General features: G+C 63.3%; 5 protein-coding genes across 5 annotated transcripts in view; 3 read left to right on the forward strand and 2 right to left on the reverse strand.

The window, feature by feature from the left end:
- The window catches only part of R3HCC1L (R3H domain and coiled-coil containing 1 like), a 79,091-nt gene that overhangs the window by 18,113 nt on the left and 43,644 nt on the right, over positions 1-17,334 (forward strand). The window lies entirely within an intron of this gene.
- On the reverse strand, positions 91-1,098 carry AVPI1 (arginine vasopressin induced 1). Its single transcript, XM_065639387.1, has 3 exons — positions 968-1,098; positions 358-649; positions 91-286 (listed from the first exon to the last, which is right to left on the reverse strand). Exons 2-3 carry the CDS (start codon positions 636-638, stop codon positions 217-219), a joined length of 351 nt encoding a protein of 116 aa, XP_065495459.1. The 5' UTR covers positions 639-649; positions 968-1,098; the 3' UTR covers positions 91-216.
- On the forward strand, positions 1,356-4,047 carry MARVELD1 (MARVEL domain containing 1). The gene has a single exon (XM_065638957.1). It carries the CDS (start codon positions 1,528-1,530, stop codon positions 2,137-2,139), a length of 612 nt encoding a protein of 203 aa, XP_065495029.1. The 5' UTR covers positions 1,356-1,527; the 3' UTR covers positions 2,140-4,047.
- Positions 5,098-10,415, forward strand: ZFYVE27 (zinc finger FYVE-type containing 27). Its single transcript, XM_065638697.1, has 11 exons — positions 5,098-5,388; positions 5,457-5,527; positions 5,598-5,784; positions 5,968-6,063; positions 6,237-6,349; positions 7,042-7,172; positions 7,549-7,620; positions 8,011-8,155; positions 8,426-8,472; positions 9,295-9,376; positions 9,602-10,415. Exons 1-11 carry the CDS (start codon positions 5,192-5,194, stop codon positions 9,664-9,666), a joined length of 1,206 nt encoding a protein of 401 aa, XP_065494769.1. The 5' UTR covers positions 5,098-5,191; the 3' UTR covers positions 9,667-10,415.
- Positions 11,454-15,552, reverse strand: SFRP5 (secreted frizzled related protein 5). The gene is made up of 3 exons (XM_065639031.1): positions 14,994-15,552; positions 14,101-14,178; positions 11,454-13,666 (listed from the first exon to the last, which is right to left on the reverse strand). Exons 1-3 carry the CDS (start codon positions 15,523-15,525, stop codon positions 13,326-13,328), a joined length of 951 nt encoding a protein of 316 aa, XP_065495103.1. The 5' UTR covers positions 15,526-15,552; the 3' UTR covers positions 11,454-13,325.

Raw genomic sequence — 17,334 nt, forward strand, 5'->3', positions numbered from 1 at the left:
CCTTGCATCGGGTCCAGCACAACAGCCTGGATTAAGGTTCTGCCACCGTGGGGGAAGGCCAGGGGTGAGCAGGGCACAGCCAGAGCCTCATGCAGCTGCCACTATCCACCTTTTATTAGCCATTGCACCCTGTCCAGTACACTTAGTGTCCTTGGAGACCCTGGCTGTCCCCAGCACCTGCTCTCCAGCAGCCCTGCACCTCCATGGACTGTTTGCTTAGTGCTGCTCTGTGGATCCTGAGGGTGCCTCGGCACCGCATCTGTCCTCTGGCCCCTTCTCTGTGATCCTGCAGGGAAGAGGTGTGTGAGACTGGTGCGGCCTGGCCGCGCTTCCCCGGTTCCCCTGGCCCACACCTACCGGAGGTGGCTGAAGCGCCGCAGAGCCGCTATTCTGCCGCCGGGCTGGGCCGGCCGCCGCCGGAGCCGCCGCAGGGTCCTTGCCATGCGCCGCTGGTCCCCGTACCGCCAGACGAGGCGGGCGCGCTCCTCGGGCAGCTCGACCCCACCTCTCCGGAAGAGGGTCCGCAGCTCCGGCAGCCCCACGCCCTGGAAGATGTTGGCCGAGGCCCGCTTGCGGCAGCGGGCTGCGGGCGCCACCCGCCCCGGAGGGTCGCTCACCACCGAGGCTGGCGTACCCATGTCCACGGCCGCTGTGGGCACCGGAGAGACGGCGTCAGGCTCCAGTCCGCTCCCGCCGTCCGGCCCAGCCCGCCTCCCCCGAGACCCGGTGCGGATGCCCGGCTCGGAAGGGCGGGCGGCGGGGGAAGGACGCGCCGCGGCAGCAGGGAGGGGGCGGGCCGAAGCGCCGGGCAGGAGGCCAGCCGCACGGGCGGGGCCGCCCGGGAACGCGGGAGGCGCCCGGCTCGGGCCGGCGCACGCAGGTCCGGTCCCGCCCCGCCGGCGCCCGGGGCCCCGCCGTGACCCACTTTCCCTCAACCGCCCCGCGCCCGCCGGCCCCTCCCACAGACCTGGCGGTGGCGGCCGGCGCGGGTCCGCCGGTTGGCCGCTGCGCTCCAGGGGCCGCTCCGCGCCGCCGCACCGGGGTCCTGCCGCTGCCCAGCGCCGCGCGCCCCGTTCATTCACCCACCGCGCCACGCCGCCAATCCGCGCCCGCCTCCCGCTGTCAGGGCCAATCGGCGCCGAGGGGCGCAGCCGCCCCGCCTCTCGGAGGAGGGACACGTGGCGCAAGTGACGTCAATGTGCGGGAGGTGCGGCGGGCGCGGCCCCGCCCCCGGGCGGTGCCCCTGGCGCGTCACACCGACAGGGAATCCCGGGTGACGTACGGGGGAGCCCTAGCGCGCGCCCCCCGCCGTCCCAGTGCGCTCCCCCCGCCCCGCCCCGCCAGCACTGGCCGCCCCGCCGCCTCCCGCCGGCGCCTCCCGCCGGCTTTCACCGCCTCCCGCCCGGCGGTGGCCTCGGCCAGAGGGCGTCCGGCGGGAGGCGCGGAGGCGGGGCGGGGAGGGGAGGAGAAGAGAAGGAAGGAAGGGGAGGAGAGAGGCCCCGCGCGGGGTGGACTGTTAGGCGCCAGATGTTTGGCAGCAGCTGGGGGACGAAGCCGCTGCCGGGGCCCTGGGTCCCGCCCGACCCGCGCCGGAGCAGGCAGGGCCCCGCCATGGCCCCCACGGCTCCCCCGGCAGTGCCGCCGCCTCCGGGACCACCGACCCGCGGCTCCCTCAGCCTCCACCGGGCCTACCTGCGGAGCCCCCTGGGCCTGCTGCGCCTGGGGCAGCTGGCGCTGGGCGCTGCCTTCTGGGTGACAGTGGCGGCTCACAAATATGAGGGGGCAGCCCATTTTGCCCTCTTCGCCGCGGTCCTGGTCTGGCTCCTCACCCTGGCCCTCTTTGGGCTGAGCCTGCTGGGTCGCTGGGCGCTGGTGCCATGGCTGGGCTCCCGATGGCTCTTCACCAACCTGGTGCACGACCTGGCACTGGGTGTGGGGCTCTACGCGGCCGCAACCGGCATCATGGGCTACAAAGCCGAGCAGAGAAGCTATTGCAACCTGCCAGGCTACAGCCAGCGCTGCCTCTACAGTGCCTACCTGAGCGCCTCCATCTGCGGGGGCATCACCGCCTGCCTGTACCTCTTCTCTGGGCTCTACTGCCTTTCACGGCGCTGCCGGGATGAGCGTGACATCATCTGAGACTCTGTAGCACTTGGTTCCCCTTCTCCTCGCCCGTGGACAGAGTGCAGCCCCTCTTCAGGAAGAAGTGACCCTGCCACCCCATCCCCTCCTGGCTGACTGCACCGCTCTTCCTCCAGAGACTTCTGCGCAGATGGATGGACAGACAGAGGCTTCCCCTGAGCACGGCTTCCCCTGCATCCCACCGAGACAGCATGGATACCCAGCCATTACACAAGCCCCTCTCCTGCCCCTGGACAGATGTAGGCTATTGCAAGCGGAAGGACCCAAGCGGAGAGTCTCTAAGAGGGACCTAAATTTCTGGGAGCCCCTGCAGGGCCTGTGACCAACTCCCCTATCCCTGGCCTTGCAGATGCTGTGTGCTCAGGTGGGTGCCGACCTATCCCTGGGGTGGACGACTGACCTGGGGGAGCTGAGCAGGGAGCAGTGGTGTGTGATGGGGTTGGGCGGGCATAAGCTCCCCCCAACCCACTGGCAGCCCCCTCCTGCCGTTCCCAACCGTGCGGCACTTCCGCAGTTCCCTAACGGAGGCTCTGATCTCAACTTCCCCAGCCCGGGCCCCTCCTCCTGTCTGGCCCGAGCATGTCTGCCGCCTCGCCGGAGCCCCGCGGGGCTTAGCCCCTCCCTGCCCTGTGCTCTTGGGGTGTGGAGACACCCAGGTCCCCCACAGCCTGACCTGGTGTCATTCCAGCCCCCTGGACATGCTGTCCTGTTCAGGGGCTGAGCTCGTTCAGGGCAGCAAGGCCTTCATCACTGAGGGGCGAGGGGAAGGGTGAGAGGGCCATAGCCTGGTCCTGTGATCCTGGGCAGGGGGTAAATTCCTTCAGCCTTGGGGCTCACACTGCCCCAGGATGGGGCCAAGTGCCTTTGGGGTTGAAGGCAGTGGGGCACTGGCTTGTTCTCTCCCCCGGCCCTCCTGCAGCGAGGTTTGTGGCTCTGAGCCACTTGAAGCCACTGAGCCTGTCCCGGGGCCTGGCTGCTCCAACAGCGACAGACACAGCCTCGCTGTCGGCACTGGAGACTGGCCCGTAGCCCTGCCTGGCTCTGTGGTGCTTCACTTATCATCCCGGAAAACACTAATTTAGGGACTCTCTGGCTTTGTCTTGGGGCCCTGCACCGCCCAGACAGTGTGACAAGGTGGAGGGGAAGAGTGAGCATAGCAGCATGGCGGTACTGGGCTGCCGCTGGCACTGTGGCCACCAGGGAGCTGGGGCCAGGCATTGTGGGGACACAGCCTGTTTTGGGAAACAGGAGAAGAGGATGCTGGCAATGGGGCCAGTCCGGCTGTGGATCAGCCTCCACAGCCTGCTGGGTGCTAAGCCCTGAGGAGGCCGTGAAGGGCTGACTGGAGCAATGAGCAGCCAGAGACTGAGAATTTTTGGAGGAGCACCGCACCAGGGCTGCCCTTCCACAAGCCCTTCTCACCCTGCCTGGAGGCAGGTCCTCTCTACCGCTCCCGATGAGAGGGGGAGCCTGCCCCAGTCTCTGCATGGGCTCGGGATGGGGGACAGGTGTCCCCAGCAGCTGGCCACAGGCTCTGGCTGTTGCCTGGGGTTCTCTGGTGCCTTTGTTGGGGTGGAGAGCAGCAGCCGTGATCCTCCTGGGGCTTGGAGGGGTCTGGGGTTGGCACTGGGTCACTGCTGTCCCAGCTGATCCCCTGTCATGCTGCCAGACCCCAGGCCCTCTACCCCTTCCCTGGGCCACACGTGCTGTCCCTACCCTGTGTCAGGGCTGGTCCCTGACACCGTCTGCCCCCCCTGCTCTGGTGCTGTCCCAGATGCCCAGCAGGGCTTCTGCCACCACAAGTGCCTTTCCCTGGCTTTCTGCAGCCCTGCCTGTCACACCAGCTCTGTCCCTCTCCTGCCCTTTCTCTGGTGCCTATGGATTCATCTTCCAAATAAAGCAATGTTGGCACTCACCAGGTGTCTGGGGCTTTGTGCTGGGGCTGGGACCTGCTGAGGATGGGCTCTGAGCTGAGATCACACCTGGCTTTGTAGCCCTGAGCCCTGGGGCTTCCCTGCCTGGAGCGTGCCGCAATGGTCACAACATCCTGGTGTGCTCTGGGGTCACGGGCAGGCTCTCCAGCGTTGAGCCACTGCTCCTGGTAGAAAGGCTTAAACCTCTGCCCTTGGGCACATGGGCTGTCTGCAGCCCAGCTGCCCCCTCTACAGACAGGGCACAGCCTGGTTCTCACACGGGGTGTGAGCACCTCCCGCAGCCCCGCGGAGCTGGGGAGCAGGGAAGAGGCCAAGTGCCCGGGGCTGTGCGGCTGCGGGGGCAGGATGGGGGCGGGATGCAGCTGCATTCCTGTGGGATTCGTCACTCCGGGCTGAAAGGGCTCTCTGTCCCGGGGCCGGAGCACTGCTGGGCAGTCGTGCCCACCCTGCTGGGCCGCCGGAGAGCCAGGGGCGGGCTGGGGGCAGCCGGCATCTCCCGGGGCTGGCTCCGACCCTGGGCCGCGCTCCCGAACCAGGATTAGACCCTTATCAGTGTCAGATCCAGACTGGGACTGAGCCCAGGACCAGGGCGAGACCGGAGTCAGTGCCCAGCCCTGGTCCGGGACCGGACCCGAACTGGGACCGAGTCCTAGACCGGACCAGCCCCAGACCGGGACGGGACCCAGACTAGCCCCAGGTCCGCTCCGAGCCCCAGATCTAGATCGGACCCACCGGCCCCGAGCCCCAGGCCCAGACCGGTGGCAGGACCCAGCGCACACCCGCGGGCCCCAGCCCCGGCAGCGCCGGCCCCGCCCCGACGCCCATGGGCGCCCACGGGTCCCCGCGGACCGAGTCGGGCGGGGCGGGGCCGAACCGCCGTCACTCCTGGGGCCGAGGCTTCTTCCGCCCCTTTGCCCGCGCAGGGGCGGGGTTTCTTCCTGCGTTTCCTCGTCTGTTTCTCTGATTGGCTGCGTGCTAACGCCGTGGGTGAGGTCATGGCGCACCTGGCCGCTTCCCGGAAGTGGGGTGCAGCGTAGGGCTCAGCTCGGTGGCTGCGGGGCCGCTGCGGCCCGTTCTGGTCCCGCTCCGGTCCCGCTCCCCCGGCCCAGCCCGTCATGCAGGCGGCGGAGCGCGACGGGGCGGCGGGCAGCCCCGAAGGGGTGGCGGGGGGCGGTGAGGCCCCGCCGGAGCTGTCTTCGCCCAGGGCCGCCGCCGCTTTCGACCTGCTGGAGCTGGTGCGGAGCTACCGGCGGCTGGAGCTCTACCTGGAGCCGCTGCGCGACGCCGCCGAGGGCGTCCGCTCCCTCCTCCGGTACGTGTGGGCCGGGACCGGGACCGTCCCGGCGGCATCAGGCCCCTCACCGTCCCTCCCCTCCGCAGGTGGCAGCGGCCCGTGTGCTCCCTCCTCGTCTGCCTCGGCCTCAACTTCCTCCTGCTCACCCTCGGCCAAGGTGCGTGTGGGGGGACAGGGCCGGTCCCCGCCCCGGAGCCTCTGGCCTGACGCTATCTCGCCTCTTCCAGCTGCCTGGTGCTCGGTGCTGGCCCTGTCGGTCGTGGTGCCGGCCCTGCTGGGCTACCTGCAGGAGATGTGCCAGGCCCGGCCCTCGGAGCTGGAGCTGCTGCGCAGGAGGTACCACAGTGTCCGCCGAGAGGACTTGCGCAAGGTGCAGCTCTCGCGGCAGGAGGCCGTCGCCCAGGTCAAGAGCTTGTGAGTCTCTGGAGCCCTGACAGCTGTGGAGCTTCCTGGGCCTCTGCAGCCAGGAAGCTTCTCTGTGGCTGTGGAGGGCCTGGGTTTGTGCCAGCCTGGCTGCCATAAAGCATATGAGCATGGAGGAGCCTGGGCAAGTGTGTTTGTTTGGTTTTTTTTTTTTATGTGAGGTCTTGTTCACAGCCTGATCCAGCTGGAGGAGTTCCTGAGTGGGATGTGCTGCAGCTGTGAGGCAGTGTACCGTGTGCTGTACTGGGAGAACCCCACTGTCTCTTCCCAGTAAGTAGTACTGGGTCAAGCATCCTATGTGAGGCTCAGCAGGGAGAGGGGCCCAGCATGTGGAGCTGCATTTGATGTGTTTGGTACTTGGAGAGAGCAGGTGAAGGAAGGGAGCTTGTGCTTTGGCATGAGTCATTCAGTCTTGACTGCTGTGTCTTGCTGCTCCTTCCCAGGTTTTATGGGGCACTGCTGGGCTCTGTCTGTGTCCTTTATCTGTTGCCCCTCTGCTGGGTCCTGGCCATCCTCAACAGCACCCTCTTCCTGGGCAACACCCAGTTTTACCAAGGTAAGAGACCTGTTGGGGAAAAGCTCTCTGATGCCATGGATCCTGCCCCAGTCCTCTTCCAAAGCCCTTGTGTGAGCCTGGTGTCCTGTGTTTGGCTCTGCTGTGGGACTTGGACCCCTCAGAGTGCAATGATGTCCTGGGAATGGTGCTCAGCAGCCCAGATTAAGTGGTGGGGCTCAAGTGTGAGGCAAGACGCTCCTCTGATGTGTATCCTGCCCTGGGTTTTCTTTGCTGCTCTCCTCTGTACTGGCAAAGCAGGGCCTGGTGATGCAGCCTGTGCGTGAGCATTGCCACCTCTCTTGGTTGCTGACCCTGCTCTGCAGGACTTGAAGTACTCTTGATGCCTGTGGCAATGTATGATGCAGGCTTGAAAACATGCTGTTGGAGGGGAAGAGAAGAGCTGAAAGTACTTTCTGTCCTGCAGCACATGCTAGGGGAGAGTTGGAGGAGATCTGTGTCACTGAGCTGTGACCAAGGCTCCTGCTGTTGCCTAGCCTGGGGTGGGGGTTACTTGCTGCACTAACTTTGGTGTGTGAGCTGAGGAGGGCTCAGAGTACCTGATGGGTCAAGGTTATATGTGTCAATGTCCCATCCAGAGCCCTGGAGATTGTCTCTTGCAGCCAGTTTTTGTGTGGCAGGGTTGGGGGAAGGGAAGTGCCTCCCTACTCCAGCTGTGTTTCCCCTCTTACCAGTGATAATGGAGCTCAAGGCCTCGCTTGAGCAATGTGTGGGCACCAAACCCGTTGAGAGCACTTCAGAGCCTGCCGAACCCCTGCCAGCTTCTCCCCCCCTGGATCAGACCCCCACACCCACCAGCACAGAGGTGAGATAGGGGCAGGGCTGGTGGTTGTGGAGTGCAAGCTGCAGGGTCAGCCCTTTGGTCTGGCTGTGCCCAAGCCCCTCTCCCCACAAGCTCCTTCCAGCTCTGCTGGAAGCCTGGGAGCCTCTCCTGCATTACTGGGGGTTGCCCTGCTGTGCTGGTGGCTTGGCTCAACCCTTTGGCTGCGTGTAAAGATGTGACCTGGGGAGGTAGGGGTTCACCTCACCTTCTGGGACTCACGCCTGCTCAAGGGGCAGCTGGGTGGCTGGTCCTTTGTCCTTGAACCTGCCAGTGAAGTACAGGCCCACCTTTGGACAGGGGTGGGGATACAGCAGGACTAGTTCTGTGAACATTCTGTGATTCTGTGAACCTCTTGCAGGACCTTACCCCTGGCAGCGTGGAGGAGGCAGAGGAGGCAGAGCCTGACGAAGAGTTCAAAGATGCTATCGAGGTTTGAGGCTGTTGGGGGTGGGTTGTGCCTGCTGGGCAGCTGAAGTGGGAAGGGGTGAGGGCCTTGGTGGGCAAGCTGGGTGCTCAGGAAGGGCAGCTGTGGGGCTGTGTGCCTCTGACTCCATCTGTGCTACCTCTCCTCTCTGTCCCATGCTGCGGGAGAAGGAGAACCAGCTGCTGGTCATGGTGAGTACTACCATGCCAAGGTGTGCAAGAGGGGCATCTCCTCCCATCCAGAGCTGGCAGCTTTGCTGGGTTTGCTGGTGGTTTGTGGTGATGCCAGGTGGAGCACCCTGCTTGTTGGATGCCCATCTGTGGGGTGGGATTCCCTGCAGCCCCCAGGGGTGCTCCCAGCCACCTCTCTGTGCTCAGCTGGCTCTGCTTTCTGCAGGAGGATGACGAGAGCTCTCAGTGCTCAGCAGATTTTGACCTCAGCCTCCCGGATAATGGTTTTATGAGCAAAAATGAGGTGATCCGCAGCAAGGTGTCACGCCTGACCGAGCGCCTGCGCAAGCGCTACCCCAGCAACAACTTTGGTAAGGCTGGGAGCGGGTGCTGCTTGGGAGAGCTCAGCAGAGTGGTGGCCACTGAACTGGGAGTGGACAGAGTGCTGTGGTGTCTGCTGGGGCTGTGCTGACACCTCCACTGACCTCCCTCCTCCATGGGGAGAGTGTTCCCAGCTCTCCTGGGAAGGGCAGGGATGAGAGGGTGCACCAGCGTGGTCTCTGAGCTGAGCCTTTGTGACAGGTATGGGTGTTCCTGTGCCTCTTGCAGTCCCTGCCTGACCTCTGTTGTCCTTCTTCCAGGGAGCTGCACGGGCTGCGCAGCCACTTTCTCTGTGCTCAAGAAGAGGGTGAGTCTTTGACTTCTGCCCCAGCTTGCTGCCTGCACCTGGGGCAGAGGTGTTGTGCTCACCTGGCAGCAGATGACCTCAGCTAAGTGCTGGGTGTTGTCACATGCCTAATGGTGTCAGGGATGCCTTGTGCTGTGGAGCCTTTGTCTTTTTGCTGCTTTGGAAGCTGCTTCAGGCCAAACCCATGTGTGCTGGTGTAGAAGACACCCACTCTATGCCCTGGTTTAGTCCATCTCCTGTGGCCTAAGAGCTTTTCAGTGAAGCAGAGCATGGGGGCTGCTTGTGGGAAATGGGAGAGCAAAGGCCACCCCTATTGTCTTGTCAGCCCCCTGCATGTGATGCTTGGCGTGTGGTCCACTGGGCAGTTCTGGGAAGGATGTATATCTTGTCCCCTCCAGACTCGCATTGCTCTCTTCCTGCTGCCTGGTGTTCTACAGACTTGTGGTCTGCTCCTTTTCCTGCTGACTCAGTCTGATATACCTCTGGGACTCTCTGGAACTTACATCCCTCCAGGATTACAGCATAGGAAGTCATATAGTGTCCTTAAACCTCCTGGGGCCTTTGCTCTCAGTGCTTTCTTGGGCTGGGCACAGCCTGCCTGTGATGTTAGCGCATGCTTGAATGCAGATCCAGTGTTAGGCCTGGATGGCTTGTGCGAGTGTTATTGGCAGGTGATCTCTCTGCTGTTGCTGTCAGGGCTCTGGGTTTGCACTCACTCCCCTTGAGCAGAGAATGCTATTAGCAGTGCTCTGGCACTGGAGTTTGCTGGGCAGGGCTGGGAATGGGGCCAGAGGAGTGTCTCACCTCCATCTCTCTCTACAGCGGAGCTGCAGCAACTGTGGGAACAGTTTCTGCTCCAGGTGTTGCTCCTTCAAAGTCCCCAAGGCTGTGATGGGAGCCACAGGTGAGTGAGAAGGTGGAGCAGAGCAGAGCTCCTGCTCCCATCTGTGCTGTCTGCTGTGGGGATTTGCCCCAGCTGTGGTTGAGAGGGTTGGCAGAACCTGCCTGGCGCAGCCTGGCTCAGGTCAGACCAGTGAAGGGTTTGCAGCTCTCAGGGCAGTTCTGTGTCTGGGTTCCCCAGGCCAGGATGGGGAAGGGGAGCATCTCTGACACCTGCTTTCCTTTCCAGCTCCAGAGGCCCAGAGGGAGACAGTTTTTGTGTGTGCTTTGTGCAACCAGGTGCTCATCAAGTGACCAAAACAGGTCCAGCCAGCTCCTGAGTTCTGCACTACATGACACCCAGGACAGTGGGTGCCCTGCCCTTGCTCACCGGGAGCCAGGGCTGCTTGGTTCCCAGCATGGCATCACCCTGCCAGAGGACACATGTGCTTGCTGCTCCTCCTGCCAGTGCCAGGCTGGGGGCAGACCAGCCCTTCTTGCTGTGCAGCACCAGCGGGGTCCCTGTGCTAGAGTTCTGCCCATGTCCTTGGCAGCTGCTCCAAGCCTTGGGTGTGCCCTGGGACTTACTGGGCCCTGCCATGTACTTGCCCAGGCCCTGTGGCCTGGCTCAGTGATGGAGGAGCCGTCCTTCCAACTTATGGTCCTACCTCCACCTCCTGGGTGGGGCAGAACACCCTCAGGGCTCTGTCCCTACCTTTTCCAGCACTGTGCTAGGTGACTGTATTTTTGGGATCAAGTCAGATCTCTGCCTGCATCCCCAGGAGAAGTAGTCTTCGGTCCTGGCTCAGCTGAGACCCTGCTAGTCTCTCCTGTGCTCCTCAGCCTCACTGCCTGCAGGTTTAGCATTTCTCTCCCATATTTGGCTGCAGCGCAGAGAAGGCAAGAGCGTGAGTTTGGGCTGGGCTGTGTGGCTGGATCTCCAGCTGCAGCTTGAGAAGAGGCACAAGTTTGTGCTGCTCCATGCACTTCGTGACTGCTGCTTTCTACTACAGATTAATATATATGTGTATATAGAGAATGACCAATAAATCTCTTGCCCTTAACTGGCTCTTGTCTTGCCCCCGTGAAAACTGTCCCAGTCCCAGGTCACCCCAGCACCTCTGTGACCTGCAGGTGGTTATGGTGAAATGATGTGTGTCTCTGCCACCAGCTCCCCTTGCTTACTAGAGTTTCCGTCTTCTGCCCCACTGTGGCCTTGTTTGCCCCCACTCAGGGCTGCCTGCAGCTGCCCCTCTGGCTGTGCCAGGGCTGGATCCTGCTGGGCTGGAGCTGGGAAGCAGCCCAGTCTGGCAAGCGCTGCTGGGCTCCCTCCCTGCCTGCTGGGGCTGCCTCTGCCCTGCCTGGGTGGTGGTCCCGGCAGCTGCCTGACTGCACAAGGGTGACCTTTCCCTGCATGAACAGCAAAGCTCCCAGCTATCCCAGGAATGTGCCCCTGGCTGCTGTGCAGCTGGGAAAGGCCAGGGCCTGGGTCCCTGCCAGCCAGCTGCAGCTCCCCCTGGCTGGGCTGTCTGGGCTGGCATCGCCCAGTGCCCACCCGCCTGGAAAGGTCCTGGGGGCCCAGGTCTCGCTGCTGACTGTGCACTCCACCAGTGTGGGGCAGCTCTGGGGCTATCTGAACCTTTCCCTTGGCCATGGGCTCACGGTTCCTTCCCTTAAGCTGTGTGCTCTGGAAATTTGGGGAAAAGCTGGACTCAGTGCTGATGAGGGTGTCTGAGTTGTGCTGAGTGTGATTCCGGGGCGGGGGGGGTGTGTCAGTGTGCAGTCACTGGGGGCAGTGGAGCAGCCATAGCATTGGGGGGGCGGCTGTGTGGCACCCCAAGAACTGTGGGGTTGTGTTTGTGGGTGGGTGTGTATCTGCAATGGGATGAGCACTGGGTGGGGGGTGAGAGCACTGGTCTGTGGGGAAGTTGACCTGTAAAGCTCAAATGGTTGGAGGCAGAGAGAAGGTACGTGTCTTTCTAGAGAAAACACTTGGACTGATGAGCTGATGGCTAGGTATGTCTAAACACTCCCTGGAAAGATGCTAATGATGCAAAACAGAGGGCTACAGGCAAACTTGGGCTCTGGGAGATGGGGTTTTATTTGCGCACTTTAAATTTTGCAGTAAAATGACATAATTGATGGTGTTTATTCCTATGGCAGCATGCTCAGACGCCTTGCTCTGAACATAGCTTCTAACAATATTTCAGTTTTTTCCCCATTTTTTTTTCCACTTTGGCTGAAGTGGAAGGTGGGGGTGCCCTTGGTATGAGGCTGTGGCAGGGGCTGGCTGTCCCATGTCCCTGGCTGGCTGTGGGGCAGGGGCATGGCCCCCCAGCTGGATTGGGACGTGAGTGCCCTTTGGGGCTCTGGGAGGTGGGGGGCAGCTAGCGGGGCTGAGGTCATGCCCAAGGGGGGCTGCAGGAGCAGGTGTCCAGTGGCCTCATCTGCCAGGAGGAGGGTGGGCGCAGGCATCCCGCAACCTCAATTCCCCTCTTGTCCCGGGAGGTTCCCCCGCAGCAGCCCAGCTCTGGTGAGAAGCCGCAGTGTCAGGCAGCCAGGCACTGGGTAAATATCCCGGCAGCTGCCTTCGTGCCTCCCTCACCCAGCAGGACAGACAGACGCAAGTATGTGCTGGGTAAACAGGGCTTTCCAGTGGTGCAGAGGTGGGTGCCCAGAGATGGAGGCTGTCTGGTCCAGGGTTGGCCCCACGCTATGCCCAGTGCCAGGCTCCCTGCATGCACCTCCCGTTCCCAGCCCACGGATCTGTGCCCTGCGGGTGACAGAGGGAGGCATCTCTCTGGCTAACGCCCTCAGACCCAGCTGTGGGGCTCCAGCAGCAGTGATGCCCCTGTCCCCTCCATCCTCCCAATCTCCCCTGCGCCCTGGGCTGGCGCAGAGGTGTCCAGGATGCTTGGGGCTCCAGTGATGGCTGTGACCACTGGGAACCCCGTTCCTTGGCTTGGCTGGGCTGCCCAGCCTCAGCTCTGGGCACGGCACCTGGAGCAAGGCTGGAGCTGGAGCCCAGGGTGATCCTGCTCCCCCAGGCTGCCCCATTCGGTGGGCAGGACCAGGAGCCCCCTCCCATCTTTTCCGGGGTCCCTGAGGGATCCCCAAGGCGCAGTTGCCTATGAACCACAGGGAACTGTTCACGGGCTTCTCAAGGCAGAATAATTTACTGTGGTGTGGTCAGGCAAGGGATGCCTGGGCTGGGAGATGAGGGAGTGTGTGTGTGGGGAGGCAGCAGGACTGGTTGCCGGGGTGGGGCTTGGAGGTGCATCCCCCCACATTGAGCCATGTGGGATGGGAAGGATGGGGATGCCCAGACAGGGGCCGTGCTGCTCTGGGCATTTGGTCTTGGGGGTCTGCAGGGACGGCAGGGCAGGAGAGACCTGCCTCAGCTGGGGAAGGTCCCTGCACAGAGGGGATGATCCAGGGCTGGGGTGCATGCTCGGGGTGGGGGGTGGTGCAGGATGCTTTAGGGGGGATGAGGGTCTGGAACATGTTGTAAGGGAGCTGGGCAGGGGACACAGGGGTGCAGGGCAGGGCTCTCAGGTGCAGCCAGGGGATCCCAAGAGGGCCAAGCAGGGATCCTAAGTGCAGGCAAGGGTCCCTGGGGTGCCGGACAGGAGGCTTGGGGGTAGCCCAGGGCCTCTGGTGCAGAGCAGGGCTCACAAACATGCAGAGCGAGAGTCCTGGGTGCAGGCCAAGCTCCTGGGTGTGGGCAAGGGTCCTAGGAGAAGAACAGGGGTCCCAGGGGTGCAGAGTAGGGATCTCAGGAGGAGGTGGGGGTCCTGGCTGTGGATCAAGGCTCCTACAAATGCAGCTATGAACCCTAGGGGGGTGCAGAGCAGGGTCCTGGGGTCTGACTAAGGGGTTGAGGGGAGCAGAGATGGGTTCCTGGGGTGCAGCTGGGGTGCTAGGGGTGCAGTGTTGGGCCAGTGCAGGAGTTCCAGGGCAGGACAGGCAGAGCCTTAGTGCTGCCCAGCCCCATAGAGCAAGGGGTGGTAGAGAGGGCACGGGTAGGAGAACATGAACTTGACAGCAAACTTCATCTCCTTGTTGTGCTTCTGCCAGGGGTAGACAGCAAGGAGGAGCAGGCGGCTGCCCACCTTGCGGCCCATCACCAGGAAGCTGCCAGTGAGGCTGTCGAGCTGGGGGCAGGGGCAGGCACCCACATTTCTCATGTGCAACACCATCTTCTTGGTGTCCTTGCGCTTGAGTGGGCCCAGCTTCAGCACCTTCTTCTTCTGGGCGGCCACCAGCCGCCGCTCCCCGTTCTCCTCTGTCATCTCCTTAATGCGCATCTTCACCACTGTGTGGGACAGCCGTGGGGCACGGTTGTTGGGGACATGACTGCCATAGGGCACTGCTAGGGTGCTGCTGGGGGGAGTCTGGGCTAGGCACCTGTACAGCAAAGGGTGCAGCCTGTCCCCAGGGTGAGACCCAGAAGAGGGGTCTCTGGGGAAATTACTGTGTGAAGAAGGGAAGGGGCTGTTGTGGGGCAGGGGTTTCAGCAGAGGCCTCCAGTGACCCTCCCAAGCGTCCCATTCTGCCTAGCCCCCCACCAATGCCTTCTGTGGGCTACCCATCCCATGCACACAGGGTCCAAGGGAATGGCTTGGGAAGTCTCCCACGGGGCTGTCACTGGAAAACTGTGCCCTCCAGCTGACACCCGCCTGGGCTGTCAGAGCTGGGGGAGGGCAGCCCCTTGTCCAGGGTGGGCAGGAAGGGGACCCCAGCACTCACCAAAGTCACTGGAGCACATCTGCTCCATCATGCCATCCGCCTTGTGCTCCATCTCACACTGGGTGCAGATCTTGGACACTGCGGTGAGAGACCAGCCACTGTCACTGCTCCCTGCTGCTGATGTCTGTCACCTGGGCCAGCTACACTGGGACATGCTGGGAGACCCCCTGGCAGTCCCTCTGCTCCCCAAGCAGCTGTGCTGAGGTGAGGCTGGGGGCACAGAGCACCTCACTGACCTGTGTTCCAGCACCCTTGCAGGAGGGATGGGGTATGAGAACACCTCCTGTCCAGCTGCCAATCTTTGGGGCAGAGCAGCAGCAGCAAGGGTGGCCCCAGTCCAAAGGGTGTCACAGCCCTGATTCTGACCCTGGGCTGCCTTTGGGTGATGTCCCCTTGCCTGCCTGAGGGGACAGCCACCCTGCAGCAGTGGCATGGGGCCAATGCACACAGGTTCTGGATGCTTTTTGCTGCTGGAATGGGACCCAGTAGGAGGAAAGGGACATAGCTCTGCCACGGGTCCCCCAGAAGCTCCTGTCTCATCCCATGTTCACTCCTAGTACTGCTCCCATGGTTGCTCCGCTCTCTCCTGCCCTGGGGCAGCTCTGTGCAGGCAGTGGGGTGTCTGGCTCCCCTGGGGCCAGGGTGCCTTCCTCCCTGGACAGCGAGGGCTGCCCAGCCAAAGCAGCTGATGCTGCTGATACTGCATCTACTCGTGCCCAGCAGACAGAGGGTCCTTGGCCAGTGCCCCAGGCCCTGCTTTGAGGGGTGAAGAGATGGGGGTATAGGGGTTCTGCAGGAGGATCCCGCATGCAGGTCCCCGGCTGCATGGGGACACACTGCTGGCAGGTGCCTTGCGTGCGTCCCCATCCCATTGCAGTGCCCTTCCTGCTTACCTGGTGGTGGGGTGACCTTGCTGTTCCCAAACTGGACGGCGATGCAAAGCTCGTGGTCGGAGGGGAACTTGCCACAGTGCAGCATCTCGGGCCAGGGGAAGCCATAGGACTCCATGACAGGGGCACAGGAGTCGCGAACCACCTCACAAAGGGAGCGGCAGGGATAGACGGGCCGATCGAGGCAAACAGGAGCAAAGAGGGAGCAGAGGAAGAGCTGGGTGTCAGTGTGGCACTGCTTGGCGAGCAGGGGCACCCAGCTGCTGGCCTGCTGCTTGGCCTCGGCCATGGTCTCATGCTCCAGCAGGTTGGGCAGCCGCATGCGCTTGTAGCCCACGTCGCGACAGAGCTGCATGTCCGGCGGGATGTCGAGGCACTGTGGCTCCCGCCCGTAGAAGCGTCCATGGGGCAGCCCCTCGGGCTGCCAGCCGTAGTAGTCGTAGTGCTGCCCGCTGCCCGGGGACCCCGCCAGCGCCAGCGCCAGGGCCAGCAGCGCCGTGCCCCGGCCCCCCGGGGCTTCGCCCGCCCGCGGCATCGCCGCTGCCCGCCTGCCGCCGCCGGCTGCCGAGCGGGACGGGAGCGCGGCTGGGAGCGCTGCTGCCTCCCCTGGCGCCTCCCCCGCTCGCCGCCCTTTCTAAGGAGCCCGGGGAGGCCTCGCCGGCAGCCAATCTGCTCCGGCTGCCGGGCCCCCCCGGGGCTGGCCCCCGGCCACCCCGCTGCCATTCGCCCTCCCGCCCCGCTGCCCCAGCCCTCCCACCCCGGGCAGCCCGGTGGGTGCACGGCGCTGTGCATCCCTTGCCCTCCCAGGGAGCTCCCTGCACGCAGCCCCCCCAGCCAGCCCTGGCTCTGTGTGCCTCTGGGTTATGCCTTCTAGAAGTGCTGGCTCACCTGCCCCATGGGGATATGTTGTAGGTGAAAAGTGTCCCTGTTATCCACCAGCCCCTCTGCCCCTGTCCCACCTGGCACCCTGCGGTATGCTCAGGCATGGGGCAGGGGACCCTGGTTCCTACTCCTGTGCCCCATGGGGTATGGGTTTGGAGATGCTTGGGGTGCTGGGGTTGGAGGAGCAGGACACCCCAGTGGCTTCATGCTGCAGCACTGGGGCACCTGGAGTACCCCCGTGCTAGGTGCCACATGTGGTATCATCGCCAAGGCGATGCCATGGGTATGGGATCCTTATTCCTCATAGATGGCCCTGCCAGCATGCACTTTGGGCAGCCTGTGGTCTGCCGGGCACAGGCATAGCTGGGGCTACATCTCCCAGCAAAGGGCTTGTACCCGGGCTCTGGTGGTACCCAGGGCATGGGCAGAGTTAGAGCCCAAGAGGGGTGAGAGTCCTGCTGGGGCCACATTCCCCCAACCCCTTGGAGATGGGCTGGGCTGGGGGGTACAAGGCTCGAGACCCCATTAGAAACCCATTTGTCTACCGGGGTTATCTGGGGCACCCCCTCCCTTTCTCATGATCAATGCCCCTGCCTGGCCAACAGGCTTTGGGCTCCCTCTGGCCCCTGCCCACCGGATAAGGCGGCTCTATTAATGGGCAACAGAGCAAACAGCCCTGTGCAGGCAGGTGATAGCAGCTGCCCTTTGCCCTGGGCTGGGGGCAGGGTCCATCCCCCCAGCCCTGGTGAGTTCCATCTGCTTCAGGGCCGTGCTAGGAACCTCACCAGCACAACCTGCACTTGCCTGCAGCCTGCCTGCCCTGCCCATGCCCTCTGTACTTGTCACAGCACCCGTCACTGCATCACCCAGGGATGCTCACTGCTGGCCTGAGGCTGGGCTGAGCTCATGCTGTCCCTCCCAAGCCCCGGAGATGGCACCGTTAATGTGTAACTGCTGGGGAGCATGATAAGATAGAGTGGTCCTTTATCAAGGCTGCCTGGTAGCAGGAGGGAGGGTGCTGGAGGCATTGGGCTGTCACAGTAGTAGTGAGAGTGCCTGGAGATAAATGCTGATAGGAAATAGCTAATCCATGATGGATGTGCTGGGGCAAGGCAGTCAGGGAGCTCAGCTAATTGCCATGGGAGCTGGGTTGGGAAGGGGCTGGTGAGACCTGGGAGCAGAAGCAGGGAGGTGGAGGCTAAGGGAGCCTGCATGTGTAGGATGGAACTGTTAGTGTGTGGGATGCTGAGCACACCTTGTCCGTGGGTGTGCGATGTCCTCAGGTTGTCCCTGCAGCACTGCTGGCACTCGTGCTGTCCTGCTCTTGGCCAGGGACTGGTTCCTGGCTCTCAGCCCACCCTGTTTCCCAACCTGATCCAGCCCCCAGGACCCACAGTCACTCCCAGGAAGGTGCTGGGTGTGCTGAGCACCCTGTGCCAGCTGGCACCTCACCAGGTAGAGG

This window comes from Caloenas nicobarica, chromosome 7, assembly GCF_036013445.1.
Source record: "Caloenas nicobarica isolate bCalNic1 chromosome 7, bCalNic1.hap1, whole genome shotgun sequence".
Classification (NCBI taxonomy): domain Eukaryota; kingdom Metazoa; phylum Chordata; class Aves; order Columbiformes; family Columbidae; genus Caloenas; species Caloenas nicobarica.